This window comes from Bos taurus, chromosome 13 (genome assembly GCF_002263795.3).
Source record: "Bos taurus isolate L1 Dominette 01449 registration number 42190680 breed Hereford chromosome 13, ARS-UCD2.0, whole genome shotgun sequence".
NCBI classification, from domain to species: Eukaryota; Metazoa; Chordata; class Mammalia; order Artiodactyla; family Bovidae; genus Bos; species Bos taurus.
The window spans coordinates 18,908,090-18,922,753 of record NC_037340.1 but is presented as its reverse complement, the minus strand read 5'-3'; the positions used below and the strand labels follow the sequence as shown (position 1 = coordinate 18,922,753).

At 36.0% G+C, this 14,664-nt stretch overlaps 1 protein-coding gene across 19 annotated transcripts in view; it reads right to left on the bottom strand.

The window, feature by feature from the left end:
• Nucleotides 1–14,664, bottom strand: part of PARD3 (par-3 family cell polarity regulator) — a 597,553-nt gene that overhangs the window by 160,574 nt on the left and 422,315 nt on the right. For 15 of the 19 annotated variants that reach the window (XM_059892900.1, XM_010811174.3, XM_010811175.4 and 12 more), the window contains one exon: nt 8,691–8,801. The exons of the other annotated variants lie outside the window; for them this stretch is intronic. In XM_059892900.1, coding sequence (XP_059748883.1) covers nt 8,691–8,801 — 111 coding nt within the window. The remainder of the gene's footprint in view (nt 1–8,690; nt 8,802–14,664) is intronic. 19 annotated transcript variants of the gene reach the window in all.

Below are 14,664 nucleotides of genomic sequence, written 5' to 3'. Positions count from 1 at the left end.
ATTAATAGATAAAGAAGAAAAGTTACAAGATTATATCAACTGATGCAGAAAATGCATCTGACAAAATGCATTCAATAGTTATCATGAGAGAATTCCTCAAAAAAACTAAATAGAGCAAAACTAACTTCCTAAACTTGATAAAAAGCATCTATAAAAAACCCACTGATAACATAATGGAGGAAGACTGAATGCTTTCCCTTAAGATCAGGAAAAAGGTAAGGATATCTGCTCCTACCACCATAATTCAACATAGTGAAATTCTATACAATGAAGTCAGCTTAAGAAAGGAAATAACTGGCATACAGGTTGGAAAGGAAAAAATAAAACCATTCTTATTTGTAGACAGCATAGTGGTCTTTGTAGAAAATCCCAAGGAATCTACAAAAAATCTCCTATAACTAAAAGGAAAGTTCAGTAAGGTAACAGAATAGCAATACAATATTAATAAGCAAAAATCCATTATATTTCTATATGTTGGCAGTGAACACAGATGCCAAAATTAAACTACAATGTCATTTACAACCACTAAAAGAATGAAATACACTGACTAGAAAGGTTTGTTTATAGATATGAATAAAATACATAGGTGTAAACCTAACACAACATGTACAGGACTTACATGCTGAAAATTATACAATGATGATGAAAGAAATCAAGGAAGATCTAAAAACTGGAGAGACATATAATTTTCATGAATGAAAGACTCAACATAGTAAAGTCAGTTCTCCCCAAGTTGATAAACAGCTTAATGTAATTCCTATAAAACTCCAGCAAGACTCTAGTAGATACAAACAAGATTATTTTTAAATTTATATGAAAAGGCAAAGGATAGAATAGCTAAACAATTGGGATAAGAACAAAAAAAGTGGGAGGAATCACACTTGATGGTGTGGTTTCTATGGAGGGAGAGACACTTAGATCAGTTGAACAGGATAAAAAAACTCAGAGCTAACAAGTATGGCCAATTGATTTCTCATAATTATACGAAAGCAATTCAGTGAAGTAAGTCTTTTCAACAAACAGTGCTGGAGCAATTAGACATCCATAGGCAAAAACGAAAACAAAACCAAACAGAGCAAAACCCACTTTGAATTTAAACTTCATCCCTGATACAAAAATTAACTAAAAATGGATCACAAATTTAGATGTAAAATGTAAAACTACAGTTTACCTGTGGCCACCAACAGTGAGATAGGACTCAAGAACAGACAAATCTGGTTACCCTGAACCAACGTGTATTCTAATGTTCATCCTAGAAATAGATGCTAACAAAGCTTGCTGCATCAGTGGCACTAAAAGTAAAGCTTTAGAACGAGGAATGCACTGTGGTTTCGGTGCACTTCAGTGACAATTGAGCCAATAAAAGTCACACAATGATTTTATTTTATACTTTTACATTTGAATGTCTTATTTATTATAAAGCGAGAAAAGAGACTACAACACAACCAAAAGTTATATATTCATGTCATATATTTTCATGTTTATTACTCATTGTCATATTTTTCTCATTTCAGAAAAAAAAAATTTTTTTTGGTTCAGGAGAGAAAATGCTTTTAAGGAAAATCACATAGTTTAAGGAAACTTTTCAAAAAGAGGGTGTCTCGCAGTGTAGCCCTTAACAGCTCCAGATGGTCAATGCCATAAAAGGACACCCCCTCTGCTGTTTCACGGTGACCCTGGGGTCACAAATTATCTCTAAGATGTAAGACTCATCCGTTTTTCTGAACAGTCAGGTTGTTGTTTAGCAGTATCCATCTAATTTATCTTGGGCCAAATCTCAGCAATGACAAAAGTAACTGATTAGCACAAAACTTAGCCAAAGAAATAAATGTCTATTGATTTAAGCAGCCCAGAAAGTCATTCTGAGCCATAAACAAGAGACCCATTCTGAGGTTTAAATGATGGCAGACAGCTGTTCTGACATGGATGGGCAACACATTCAGGCACTATTTCCCGATTCTTGGAACGTTAAGAAAAAAATGTGAAAACAACTACTAAAACTTTTTATTAAGACCTTTAAACATTTTAATAAAGAATTTATCATTTCAATTTGGTATATTCAAACATAAATATTCACACCTTTCTTTTCTGTTAGAAAAAAAAAAGTATTTTCCATTATGATAATGAAATTGCCTTGAACCTGCATAGAAAATAATACACAAAATAATGTAATATACTAAATAAAGTAATAAGGTTAATTTCTTTCCTGCTGTCACTAAATTCATGCTAACAGTCTCTCTTCAGCTTGACATCAATTAATGATTTTCATTCCAGACTCTTGTCACAGTGTTCACCACCCTTTTCTCTAATTAAAATGGATGATGCATGATGAAGATAAAACACACAAGACTTCTGTTCTTGTAACATTTCTATTCATTAGAATTTTTGCTTTTACAATAAATGGCTTTTAACACTAATTGCAGTAGAGTAAAATGAAAATAACTTTTTTATGACTATGAAGTATAGTCCTTACATATCCAGAAAAGACACAAGGCTTAATAAGCACTACTATTAAGGAATCAACTTCTCAAGATAGAAAAATCAATGGTTCCTTAAATTACTCTACTGTATTCAAAATACTTCTACCTCCAACATTATGAATGCTCAATACATGGAATGTTCTGAATAATAAGTTTTTAGAAACTCCAAGAAGCAGAAATTGACCTCTAATGTTTTTAATTTAAAAAAAAAATGCTTTTAACATCTACAAAAGATAGGATATACTCATGTTACTTTAACATACAAATTAAAATAAATTTCAGATTGCTATATATTAGATAAGTGTAAACTATCTTCAAAACAATGTTCAAGAGCTTGAAATCAACTCTTTTGGGGAACATTTTGTCCTCAACTTATTATACTACCATATGGAAGCTTGTTTCTGGGAACAAAGTTCCTGGATCTTTTCCCAACAATATTTCCTGTCTAAAAATCGGTATTAGAGAAATTCATCAAAGAAAATCCTACTTTCGTGGCAGAATGAAATGTAAGCAACAAGGCAACTGGAAAAAACAGTTTGGCCAAAGAGAGGTTGTGGTCAACTGACTGAATGCTGACTTGCCCCTCAAAACAGTTGAGCAAATGGCAGACATCAAAAATCTTCAATCTTCACCTTACCCTGCTGGGCAAATCAAACAACTGCCACCTACCTAGATGTAAGCTGCCAATGGAGTATCTATGCTGAATTCCCAAAAGAAGGAAAATATCCCACTGAATATGAAGAATTATCATTTTAAGTAGGATTTTAATATGCTTATAGTATTGGGGCAAAAGTTGACTGGAAAAGCCTTCCAATGTTCTGAATGGATTCTTAGAAAAAATTCTTGAATAGGAACAATTGTTTTAAAGATACATTTCCAATTCAAGGGAAGAAGGCAGCTGTTGAAAACTACAGTGGTTATAGTAGATTAGGGATGGGGGAGTCAAACTTCATCCCTCAAAGCTACAATGAGGAAACAGCAGATTTATTATATAAAATAATTAAAAGTTGAAAAAAAGATCAAAGAAAAGCTTTCACAGAAACAATACTATCCACTAACACAACCACAATTTTTCCAGAATCTACGCAGTTACAAGAATGTACACCCATCAGCAGCCCTTTGTCTAAGCATGGGTACAGAACTACTCACTTTGCTAAATGCTGAGTTCTTGAGAACTAGATCTAGACCCCAATTATCATCTCTGTACAGTGTTCCTTATTAACTCCAGCCCTACCAACCTCTCCCCTTCCCAAAGCTCTGTGGTCATCAACTTTCACAACTGATTATAATGTCTTATGTTGATTTTTTAATGTTATGAGGTTTAGATCTTTTCTCCATCTTAACAAAGGTAAGAAATTCTTGACAGAGGAAGAATTATAATAAGAATAAAAATTTTATACCATCATTTTATTTAATATATTGTGAACAAGAAAAATTTCTCTTTTATGCTAATAAACCACTAGAATGATATTTGACTAACCAAAACACACACACACACACACACACACACACTCACTATTCTCTCTCATAGATACTTACTCATTCACTCACATTATGTTCTGGCTTTCACAAATGTCAAATCACCTACAATTATTTCTAACTCAAAGAGATGCTATAATGCCAAATCTAAGAAAGCTCTAATCAAAAATAAAACTGACTTTCCTACTCTAGTTACAGACTGTCAATAAAATCTGCTTCAATTTGCCCAAGTATTGGTCTATTTTGGACTTCCATGATGTTCATAGATTCTTTAAAAATTTGTTCACCTGAACAATAAGTTCTTAAAATATGTCTGATGAACTAATCTCATTGATTAGAACTGACTTTTCTGAAGGATTTAAGGGGCCAGAGAAAATATGAAGAACCCTGCTAAATTATAGAAAAATATATTTTTGCATTAAAAGGATAAGCTTTAAAAGTTGACTTGTATTTTAATGACAATATGTGACGTGCATGCAAATATTATCCAGAATATCTGGGTTCTGATGTCAGAATTCAGGGAATCTGAATCCTAAGGTTCAAGTAAAACAGAAGTGAAAATTGTTTATTCTTTTAGATGCACAGGAAATGTACCTATTGTTGCTATATAGTCTATTCCTTCTGTAATTTCACTAATTCTTACTCATGCACTTACAGAAACCTTACTACTATATTCTGATACACATTTTTTAAATGATAATCCTGCAAAAACTAACAAATAAACACATGCCATCTCTGAAAAGGATCTTATAACTAAGAAAGACCACAAAAAAGTTCCTATCAAAATTTCAAGAACTTACTCAAAGCAGATATTGGAAACACTTGGTAAAAGTGAAAAGAGAAATGCCAGTGATTGGAAACTGGAGGCAAAAAGGCCAGAAAATTTTATTTCCTGAATGTTGTATCTATATGAGATGATGAATGTTCACTAAACTTATTGTGGTCATCATATAAAAAAAAAAAAAAAAAAAACTCAATTCTGCCAATTAGGTGAATGACCTGGCCATGGCTAAACTAAGAGCCAATGGTCTTTACTTGTCATCAGTATTTCCCAAATGACTCTTAATTCTGAGAGATACTGGGATTTTGTGGGAAGAAATAGTGAAGAAGGATATATATCTATGAGTAAGTAAGTTAGGAAGTGATGATTCTCTAGGCTGTGGGCTTTCCAGGTGGTGCTAGTGGTAAAGAACCTGCCTGCTGATGCACAAGATGTATGAAACATGGATTCAACTCCTGGGTCAGGAAGATTCCCTGGAGGAGGGCATGGCCACCCACTCCAGTATTGCCTGGAGAATCCCATGGACAGAGGAGCCTGGCGTGCTACAGTCCCTAGAGCCAAAGAGACTCGGACACGACTGAAGCAACTTAGCACAAACATGCCCACACACATTTTGGTGACTCACAATGTACATGAACAGAATTAGGCTGTTGAGAAATAAATAATGGAGTAAAGAAATATGCATAAGCTGCTTTTAACCAAGTGTTTCTCAAATATATTTGCATGTGGAGCCCTTTTTCTGCTGATGAATGCTGTTTGGGAAACCCCAAACCGCAATATTTATATACCATTAAAATATAAATGAAGCTATCAACAGAGCAAGAATACAGTAGAAAGCCAAAGATTACTTCTGACACTGAGTTAACAGAAAAATCCACTGATGTGCTTTATACTTGAAGCTGAGTGGGCCCAAAGTTACAGAGATCATGTAATTGAACCTGTGTTATTTGGGAATCAGAGCCCCATCCTTTTGTGAGGTGGAATGAGCTAATGTGTGTGCATGCATGCTCAGTTGCTCAGTCATGTCTTGACTCTTTGTGACCACATAGACTGTAGCCCACCAGGCTCCTCTGTCCATGGGATTCTCCAGGCCAGAAGAAGTCCCTAAATGTACTTAGTCACTCAGTCATGTCTGACCCTTTGCAACCCCATGGACTGTAGCCTGCCAGGCACCTCTGTCCATGTGGATTCTCCAGACTAGAATACTAGAGTGAGTTGCCATGCCCTCCTCCAGGGGATCTTCCCAACCCAGGAATTGAACTGGGGTCTCCTGCATTGCAGGCAGATTCTTTACCAGCTGAGCTACCAGGGAAGCCCAAATGAGCTAATAGGGCCTACCAAATGTTGTCAACAGCATCACTGAACAGGTAGGGTACCAGGCTCAGTGCTCAAAGCTAGAAATCAAAATAGCACATCTCAGGATCAGCAAACTTCACCCTTACTGTTTTCCTTCTGAAGAGGAGACCTCAGGCACAGAGGCTTTGGTTCTGACAGGGGACAGCTGGTGAAGCCCAAAGACAGACCCACAGCAGGATCCTTCTCCTCTTTTCTCCCGGTAGACAGCTTGTATCCGAGACCCCAGCTCCCAGTGACGGCAGCAAGTGGAAGGAAAAGCAGGGAAGGGAGCAAGAATGAAGGCAAATTCCATCTCAGACCCCTGCTCTGAAGAATCTAACTTACTTTCACTATCTAAATAGATATTAACATGGTAGAAAAAATCATTTTCAGCTATATTTATTGTCCTTTCAATTTTTCAATATTCTATCGAGTCATATTCAGGCTTCATGGATTTGTACAGACAAAAAAAAATATTTTGGTATGTGGACCTGACATAACTAATAACTAAGGAATATCAGGTTTTCTATTTTTAGATAGAATCAGCTGAAATTATTTTTGGAATTCAAATAGCTACAGTAGTAAATAATATTACAGGAGATGTTTCACTGCCCATCAGCAGTGAAGGAAAAGCTGTCATGAGAATATAGGCAGTGGCTTATTTAGTTTTCTCTATTACCTCCAGTCAGCTTCTTCCCAAAGAGGCTGCAGTTTTCATTCTCAAAAGGAGCAATGCCAATGCCAATAGACAGAATAGGAAAGAGGTTTTACAAAAGCAGAATTGCTTTATCAAAATAACACACACTAAACAAGTATTGCTTATGCAATTCAATGAGTCTCATATATTTCCCTGCTCAGTTACAGGATCCATGAGTTTAAATAAAACATACTTGTAAAAACTGTTATTGAAACACGCAAACAGTTTTCTTACATTATGAGGCTAATTGATTTTTTTAATGGACCATTCACTTGTTCCCTGACCCTAAAAGATTCTTTATTCTAGGCCTCTTGTACGTTGTAAATTCATTAGGACCAACCTAGTTCCCAGAAGTATTGCATCATTAGAGGTAGAGATGCAGATTAAAAGCAAAGTGGAGAGGTGAACTGTGCCTTAGGCAAATTAATAATACAAGTGAAGCCATTATGTAAAACCATTGTTTGGCTGTAAAAATTTGACTATGCATTATAGAGGATTTTGGATGACGTGGATAGAATTCTGCATTGAAACAGAGCAGTTCATCTTAAACTGCAAAAAAGGGAATATGAAAAATGGTGCAGATTAATGACACTCTTCCCCTAAGCTGGCATCAAGATAGGGAGAAGTATAATGTTTCTTCCTACCCATTAAATTATTCTCTAACTAAATCACATATTTGCCTGTGGATAAATCTGAATTCATACATTTACCTGGTACATACTCTTCCTTAAGGGATAAGAAAGTCTTTTAAGGTAGATGTTTATACTACTGAACACTTAAATGCCATACTCAAACACTGAGAACACTACGTGTCCTGTTCTAAAAATAGTGAGTTTATTAAGTTTGGGGATGTCTAAATTGGTGAGGATTAGAGAGAGTCAGAAAAGCAAGAAAGGTGGAATGACTTTTTTTTTAATTGGAGAAGAACTGGAAGAATAGACTCAATTTTGTAAAATAGATTAAAAGTGCATATTTTTCCCCACTTACATATTTTATAAACTGCGAAGCTACAAATAGAGAATCACACCATTCCAGAAAAACACAAAAACATAACCCTCAGGGGTATAAGAAAGATGAATGAAAAATATCCAAACACGAGTCACTTCTGACAGAAAAGCCTGTCTTTTCTTTCTGTCCTAGTTAAGAATGAGATCAAAGGTGCCACAACTCTAGAATTATAGTAAGAATAGCCGACTTAGCTTTAGAGATGCTGGGTTACAACCCTAGCTATGGATGATATTTAGCTTTATAACCTTGATCAGAGTAACCTTTCATCCATTTCATTGGTCTGTGGGTCCCCACCATGAAATGATTCAACAGTAGATAACAATCTTTCAGGAAGAGATGGAGAAACATTTAAGTAAAAAATGTCACACAAAATATGATAGCAAAAGAGGAGGAGGAAAAAGATGTCTGCCTTCATAGGAAAACAACATAGTAAATAATCAATAGCCTCCTCAATTCTTACTAAAAATCAAAATATTTTAAATGATATGTAAAAACTCAAATAGTTTTATTTCCATATGAACATTTCTTTAAAATTATTACAATATACTATATACTCATAGGTGAATGAGACAGAATATTACATATTTTTGCCATTTTCAGTGATCGTTAATGCTGATTTATTTTCTCTTAATATCCATGCTCATATGCCCTACCATCTTCTATGCAAAGATCTTAACCAAAACCAATAAAATTCATTTCAATGCCACAAAGTAAAATAAGGTTTTTTTCTTTTAATTGTTTCTACATTGTATTCACCCAACCATCAGTATTTGGACTGACATAGAAAGATAAAAATAAATGTATAAAATACAATTTCATAAATAAATGTCTTTATATTAAAAAAAGAAAGAGTAGAAAGGAACAGAAGTGCCTCCCTTGAATGAGGTCCACCCAAATAACTGGAATCTACCTTTCCTGCTCCTGCTTCATCCGTACTCTCTCCTCTTCTGACGTAAGGGAGTCCTGTATTTTTATTTTACCCGTTTTCTCAATCTTGTCATCTTTTCGATGTTTGCCAAACCTGTTGATAACAAAAAATTCTAACTTGTCAATGTATACAAAATGCATTGTCATTCTCCTGGGATAAGACCTATGCACTCAACAAAGTGTGAGCATCCTCAAAATGAGGCCCCAATGCCTTCTGCCCAGTATTAATATTTTCAGACAGATTACTTTAATCCACTTTAATTGCAACTTTCCAGAGAAAAACCATCTTTGGAATTGGCCTCCATAGCTGTTTTTCTTTAGCCAACAGAAAAATAACAAAATCCTTATGGTTCATCCTTATTAAACACACAATCCATAAATGTATAGAACTGACTTCTGGAGGATAAAAGTCTGCATCAGAGTGGGTTTCTCTTAGGACTACAGAATGAAAATCCACAAACATCGTTTTAATGATATCTTCACAAACAACTATTCTTTATTTTCACAGTCAGGTTTATTGGCAACATGTGTCATATTTTAAACGCTGACAAACAAGGTCATATTTGCAAGATTCAAAACAAAAAAGGATAATTTACATTCTGACCATACTTTGGGCTTATTAAACTGAAAGCTTTAAGGCAGTCTCAACAAATACTGTTCCTAAACTTGATGAAACGCTATTGCTGAATGTGGCATCTCTGACTTGGAAATCTGTATCCGATCAAAAACAAACATGAGGAACAAACATGTGATTCAAAAACAGTCCACACACATTTCCACAGATGGGCACGGAATTCTAGGCTTTCCAAGAAAACACTAATGTTGTTCCCTTCTGTATCCGAAATGCCTCAGAAACCCCAGACTTGGTTTCCATTCTTCTTCCTGCTCTGTTGCTTTTTTCTACTTTTCTCTAGACCAGACCATGTTGCCTGGAAGGCATGTGCTCCATCCCCAGAAATAACATTCATCTGGAGTGATTTGGTCACCAGATGTTTCAAAAAACAACTCTTTTATAGACAGTTACTCAACTACACATTCACAAGTATATAAGGTATATTGAGAATTCTCAATTGAGCACAAAGTAGGAATTTGGCTTATGCTGATAATCATACTGAAAAAGAGAAGAGTAAAAGGGTAGGATCAAAGCTGATATAAAAGAGAGAGAGAAAAAAAATGTGACTTTGCTGGCAGTCCAGTGGTTGGACTTTGACTTCCAATGCAGGGGGCATGGTTTCAATCCCTAGTCAGGGAGCTAAGACCCCACAAGCCTCAAGGTGAAAACACCAAAGCATAAAACAGAAGCAATATTGTAACAAATTTAATAAAGGCTTTTAAAAAACTGGTTCACTTAAAAAAAAATCTTTAAAAACAAACAAAAAAGAGACAGAAATCTCAATTACTAGAATGGTTGGGAGCATACATCTTTTTATATATATATATATATATATATATATAAATGTGATTGCAAATATGCAGCATTGAGTACACGGGAATACCTCCTGTGTCACTAAAGTAACACTATGTTATAAATAAGTAAGGGAAAGCATTCTGAAAAGGTTAAAACAGAAAATAGTTAAAGCATCACCACCACTATTCCTTTAAAATTATCTGTGTCATTAAATGGCATTGAAAACTGCCTGTGAAATTAACTTTCACAAAGCAAACATATCCCTAAATTTTAATGTTATTTAGAAATTAGAAGATCATTTCCATCGCAAAAAGCAAAAAGAAAAAAAAAAAAAAAACCTCCCTAGAAACCTAAGCCCAGAAACTAATGACTTCTTACAAGGCAGAAAATATGTAGCATGCTTTTAAAACTAATAAATACAAAGCTTTAAAAATAAAAAAACTTTCTCTTTCCTTTGTTTTTGTCAATATATCAATAATGCCTAGGAGGTAAACATAATGAGTATTTTTGTGGTTGTTGTTCAGTCTCTAAGTCATGTCCGACTGTGAACCCAAGGACTGCAGCGTGCCAGGCTTCCCTGTCCTTCACTAACTCCCAGAGTTTGCTCAAATGCATGTCCATTGAATCGGTAAAGCGATTCAACCATCTCAGCCTCTGTTGTCTCCTTCTCCTCCTGCCCTCAATCTTTCCCAGCACCAGGGTCTTTTCCAAGGAGTCAGTTCTTTGCATCAGGTGGCCAAAATATTGGAGCTTCAGCTTCAACATCAGTCTTCCAATGAATATTCAGGCTTGATTTCCTTTAGGACTGACTGGTTTGATCTCCTTGCTGTCCAAGGGACTCTCAAGAGTCTTCTCCAGCACCACAATTTGAAAGTATTAATTCTGCGGTGCTCAACCTTCCTTATAGTTCAACTCACATCCATACATGACTACTGGAAAAAACCATAGCTTTGACTGTGCCGATCTTTGTCAGCAAAGTGATGTCTCTGCTTTTTAATATGCTGCTAGGTTTGTCATAGCTTTTCTGCCAAGGAGCAAGCGTCTTTTAATTTCGTAATGACCATCTTGATAGAATGAATTAACAAAAGAGCAAACCAAAACAACTGACACATCTCAGGAGGAGCCATCATCTAAAACATAATGTTCATTCATTTGACAGAAATTTATTGAGCATCTACAAGGGGTTCAGGGAAGAGTGCAGGGCTGGACAAATTAATTTGTGTGTCGTCAGCATGTAGATGTTATTTAAAGCCCATGTGAATCCCATTGTGAAAATTCTGCAACACTGAGGCATCTGGAAATATAAAAGGCATTAACTTCTAACTTTAAGAAAAATGTCAAGTTCACATCTTAATGCATGACATTTGCTTATAACAGGGATTCCTAAGGTAAATCATTTAACCATTTAGTTTCTCAGTTCATAAATACCCTTGAAATATTACATTGTCACCGTATTGACCTGTTTCTTTTGTGGTGCTGGTTCTCATTCTGGATTATATACATTCAATCCTGTATCATATTTGAGAAATACTACCATGGCACCAGCAATATCATCTATCTGAACCAAAGTGAAAGTGAAAGTTGCTCAGTTGTGTCCAACTCTTTGCAACCCCATACAGTCCATGCAATTCTCCAGGCCAGAACACTGGGGTGGGAAGCTTCTCCCTTCTCTAGGGGATCTTCCCAACCCAGGGATCGAACCCACGTCTCCCACAGTGCAGGCAAATTCTTTACCAGCTGAGCCATAAGGGAAGTCGAAGAATACTGGAGTGGGTGGTACAGCTTAGTCTTACAAGAGTCTGCCCTTTGAGTTAATAATCCAAGAGAAAACTGAGGTGCTTGACTTCTCCATGTTTTAAAGCAGTTTAGCTATTTTCAGTCCCAATCTAACACTGAGTTTAATTAGCTATTGTTAAAATATTTTTTTTCAAAAGGTCTTTGTCCTATTTTGTTAAGAAAGTTTCTGTTTTCTAACTCAGTCTACCAACTTTTAGTTTTTTTTATCTAAAATACACGATTAAAAAGAAAAAAAACCTGTGAATCCAAACTCATATTTAAGAACTGCATTTTTCTTTAACTGTATTTGTTGTCAAAATATTAGTTTCCTAGGCTGCCTGCTGGGGCTTCTCAGGTGGCTCAGTCAGGAGACACAGGTTCAATCCCTGGGTTGGGAAGATCCCCTGGAGAAGGCAATGGCTACCCACTCAAGTATTCTTGCCTGGAAAATCCCATGGACAGAGAATACCAGTGGGCTACCAGTATTTGCGTCCATGGGGTAGCAAATAATCAGACACAACTTAGCGACAGACTTTTTACTTTTCAGGCTGCTGCCAATCATCAGAATATACTATTTTATTATTTGTAAACTTATTATCAAACTGCTATACTTTCCTTTTTAAAATTATAGATTCAAATTAATATAGGAAAAAAGTGAATGAACCATAGATAAAATGTGTATAGGTTAGCTTTTGGACATTTCCCTTCATGCCTGCTTTAATTAATAAATTATGTGATTTCTTTAAGGCATACTATAAAAGCATAGCACATTACTTGATAATTGGAGTAAAAACGGATCCCTCAGCTGTAATTTTTTGACAGAAGGAAATAAAGACTGTAAATGAAAAAAAAAATACACCAACCATTCTACAGTATAAAAAGAAAGAAAAAAAACAGGTAGCTATATCCTCATCACTCTAATTGCCAATCTATTCTAGTGTTCATCTTAATTTACAGTTGCTTAATTCTTCCTGAAAGAGGGACAGAGAGGTCATCGAGAAATTCCAGCCACACTTATACTCACACAGTCAGCTTCAGAGTTGAAATCAGTAATCAACCTATGAAGACAATCATTTAATAGCAAGATGCTTAGAAACTTGGAGGATATCAATTACATTTATTTTATTATCTTTGAAAAGCCACCAATGAATTTCAACTAGGTCATTTTCCAAGGAACAGAATAACTGAAAAAAATATTTTGTTAATAATATGTCCAGGAAGTAAACCCATTCCCAAGAAAGAATCAGTCTCACGAACTGCCTTCTGACTACCCCATACATATGTTCAAAGAGAAATCACCACCACTTCTGGAAGAATTTGTTGGGTAAATCTTATGATATATTAATACAGTACAATGACCTTTATTTGTTTTTAATAGGGACAAAAAGACAAATAGAGAGCTTGAGAAAAAATTGATAGGGAAAAATTTCTCTATTGGTACTGCCCTATAGAGACAAAAGGTGCAATGAAAAAAAAATGCCAACAAGCCACTGAAGTCTCCTTCACAGAAAGATACGGTGGATGAGCCCGTCTTATCAGAGTGAAATTGATTGCTTAAACATATGGCTTTCTTCACAAAGCATACAGCAATGCTTTCATTCAGCTAAAGTAATCTCCACGTAATCTGCTAAATGGGTTCCACCATGACGCACTACAAATGAGATCACGGCTGTCTGCCAGATCAGCCATATATATTATTACTGCAAAGGGTGATGGGCAAGATGTGCACTTGTTGATGAATGGAGGAAAAAAAAGCAAAACCCACAAACCAACAGTCATAATGGCTTGCAACCAAATTCTGTTGTTTTTTTACAGAAAGAGCTGTCGTGGGAAATTAACTACTGTAAGACGTTTGTGCTTTTCAACCAACATTTCGGTTTTTAGGAAATTAACCTCATTCTCTCTGTGGTATGAATAACACTGAACTCTTCCTATATTTTATACTGCTACTAAAATCAGAGATATTTTTTTAATTGGACAATAACTGCTCTGCAATATTGTGTTGGTTTCTGCCATACATCAACATGAATCAGCCACAAGTTTTCATACATCCCATCCCTTCTAAACCCCTCCCATCTCCCTCGCCATCCCACCCCTCTAGGTTGTCAGAGCACTGGGTTGGGTTCCCTCACACAGCTAAATTCCCATTTGCTCTCTATTTTACGTATGGTAATGTACATGTTTCCGTACTATTCTCTCAATTCGTCGCCCTCCTCCTTCCCCCATTGTGTCCCCAAGTCTGTTTTCTATGTCTGCATCTCCATTGCTGCTAAGTCGCTTCAGTCGTTCGGACTCTGTGCAACCCCACAGAAGGCAGCCCTTCAGGCTCCCCCGTCCCTGGGATTCTCCAGGCAAGAACACTGGAGTGGGTTGCCACTTCCTTCTCCAATGCATGAAAATGAAAAGTGAAAGTGAAGTCGCTCAGTCATGTCCAACTCTTAGCGACCCCATGGACTGCAGCCCACCAGGTTCCTCCGTCCATGGGATTCTCCAGGCACGAGTACTGGAGTGGGTGCCGTCGCCTTCTCCTTTGCTCCCCTGCAAATAGGTTCATCAGCACCATCTCTCTAGACTCCATATGCATGTGTTAATATACAATATTTGTCTTTATCTTTCTGAATTACTTCACTTAGTACAATAGGCTCTAGTTTCATCCTCCTCAAAATCAGAGATCTTAAGGAGGGACTAGACTGAACAATAACACACAACAGGCTGCTATAAAGAAAATAAAATGAGTTTTGTAATGAAAGGGTTTGTCCTAACATCATACTTG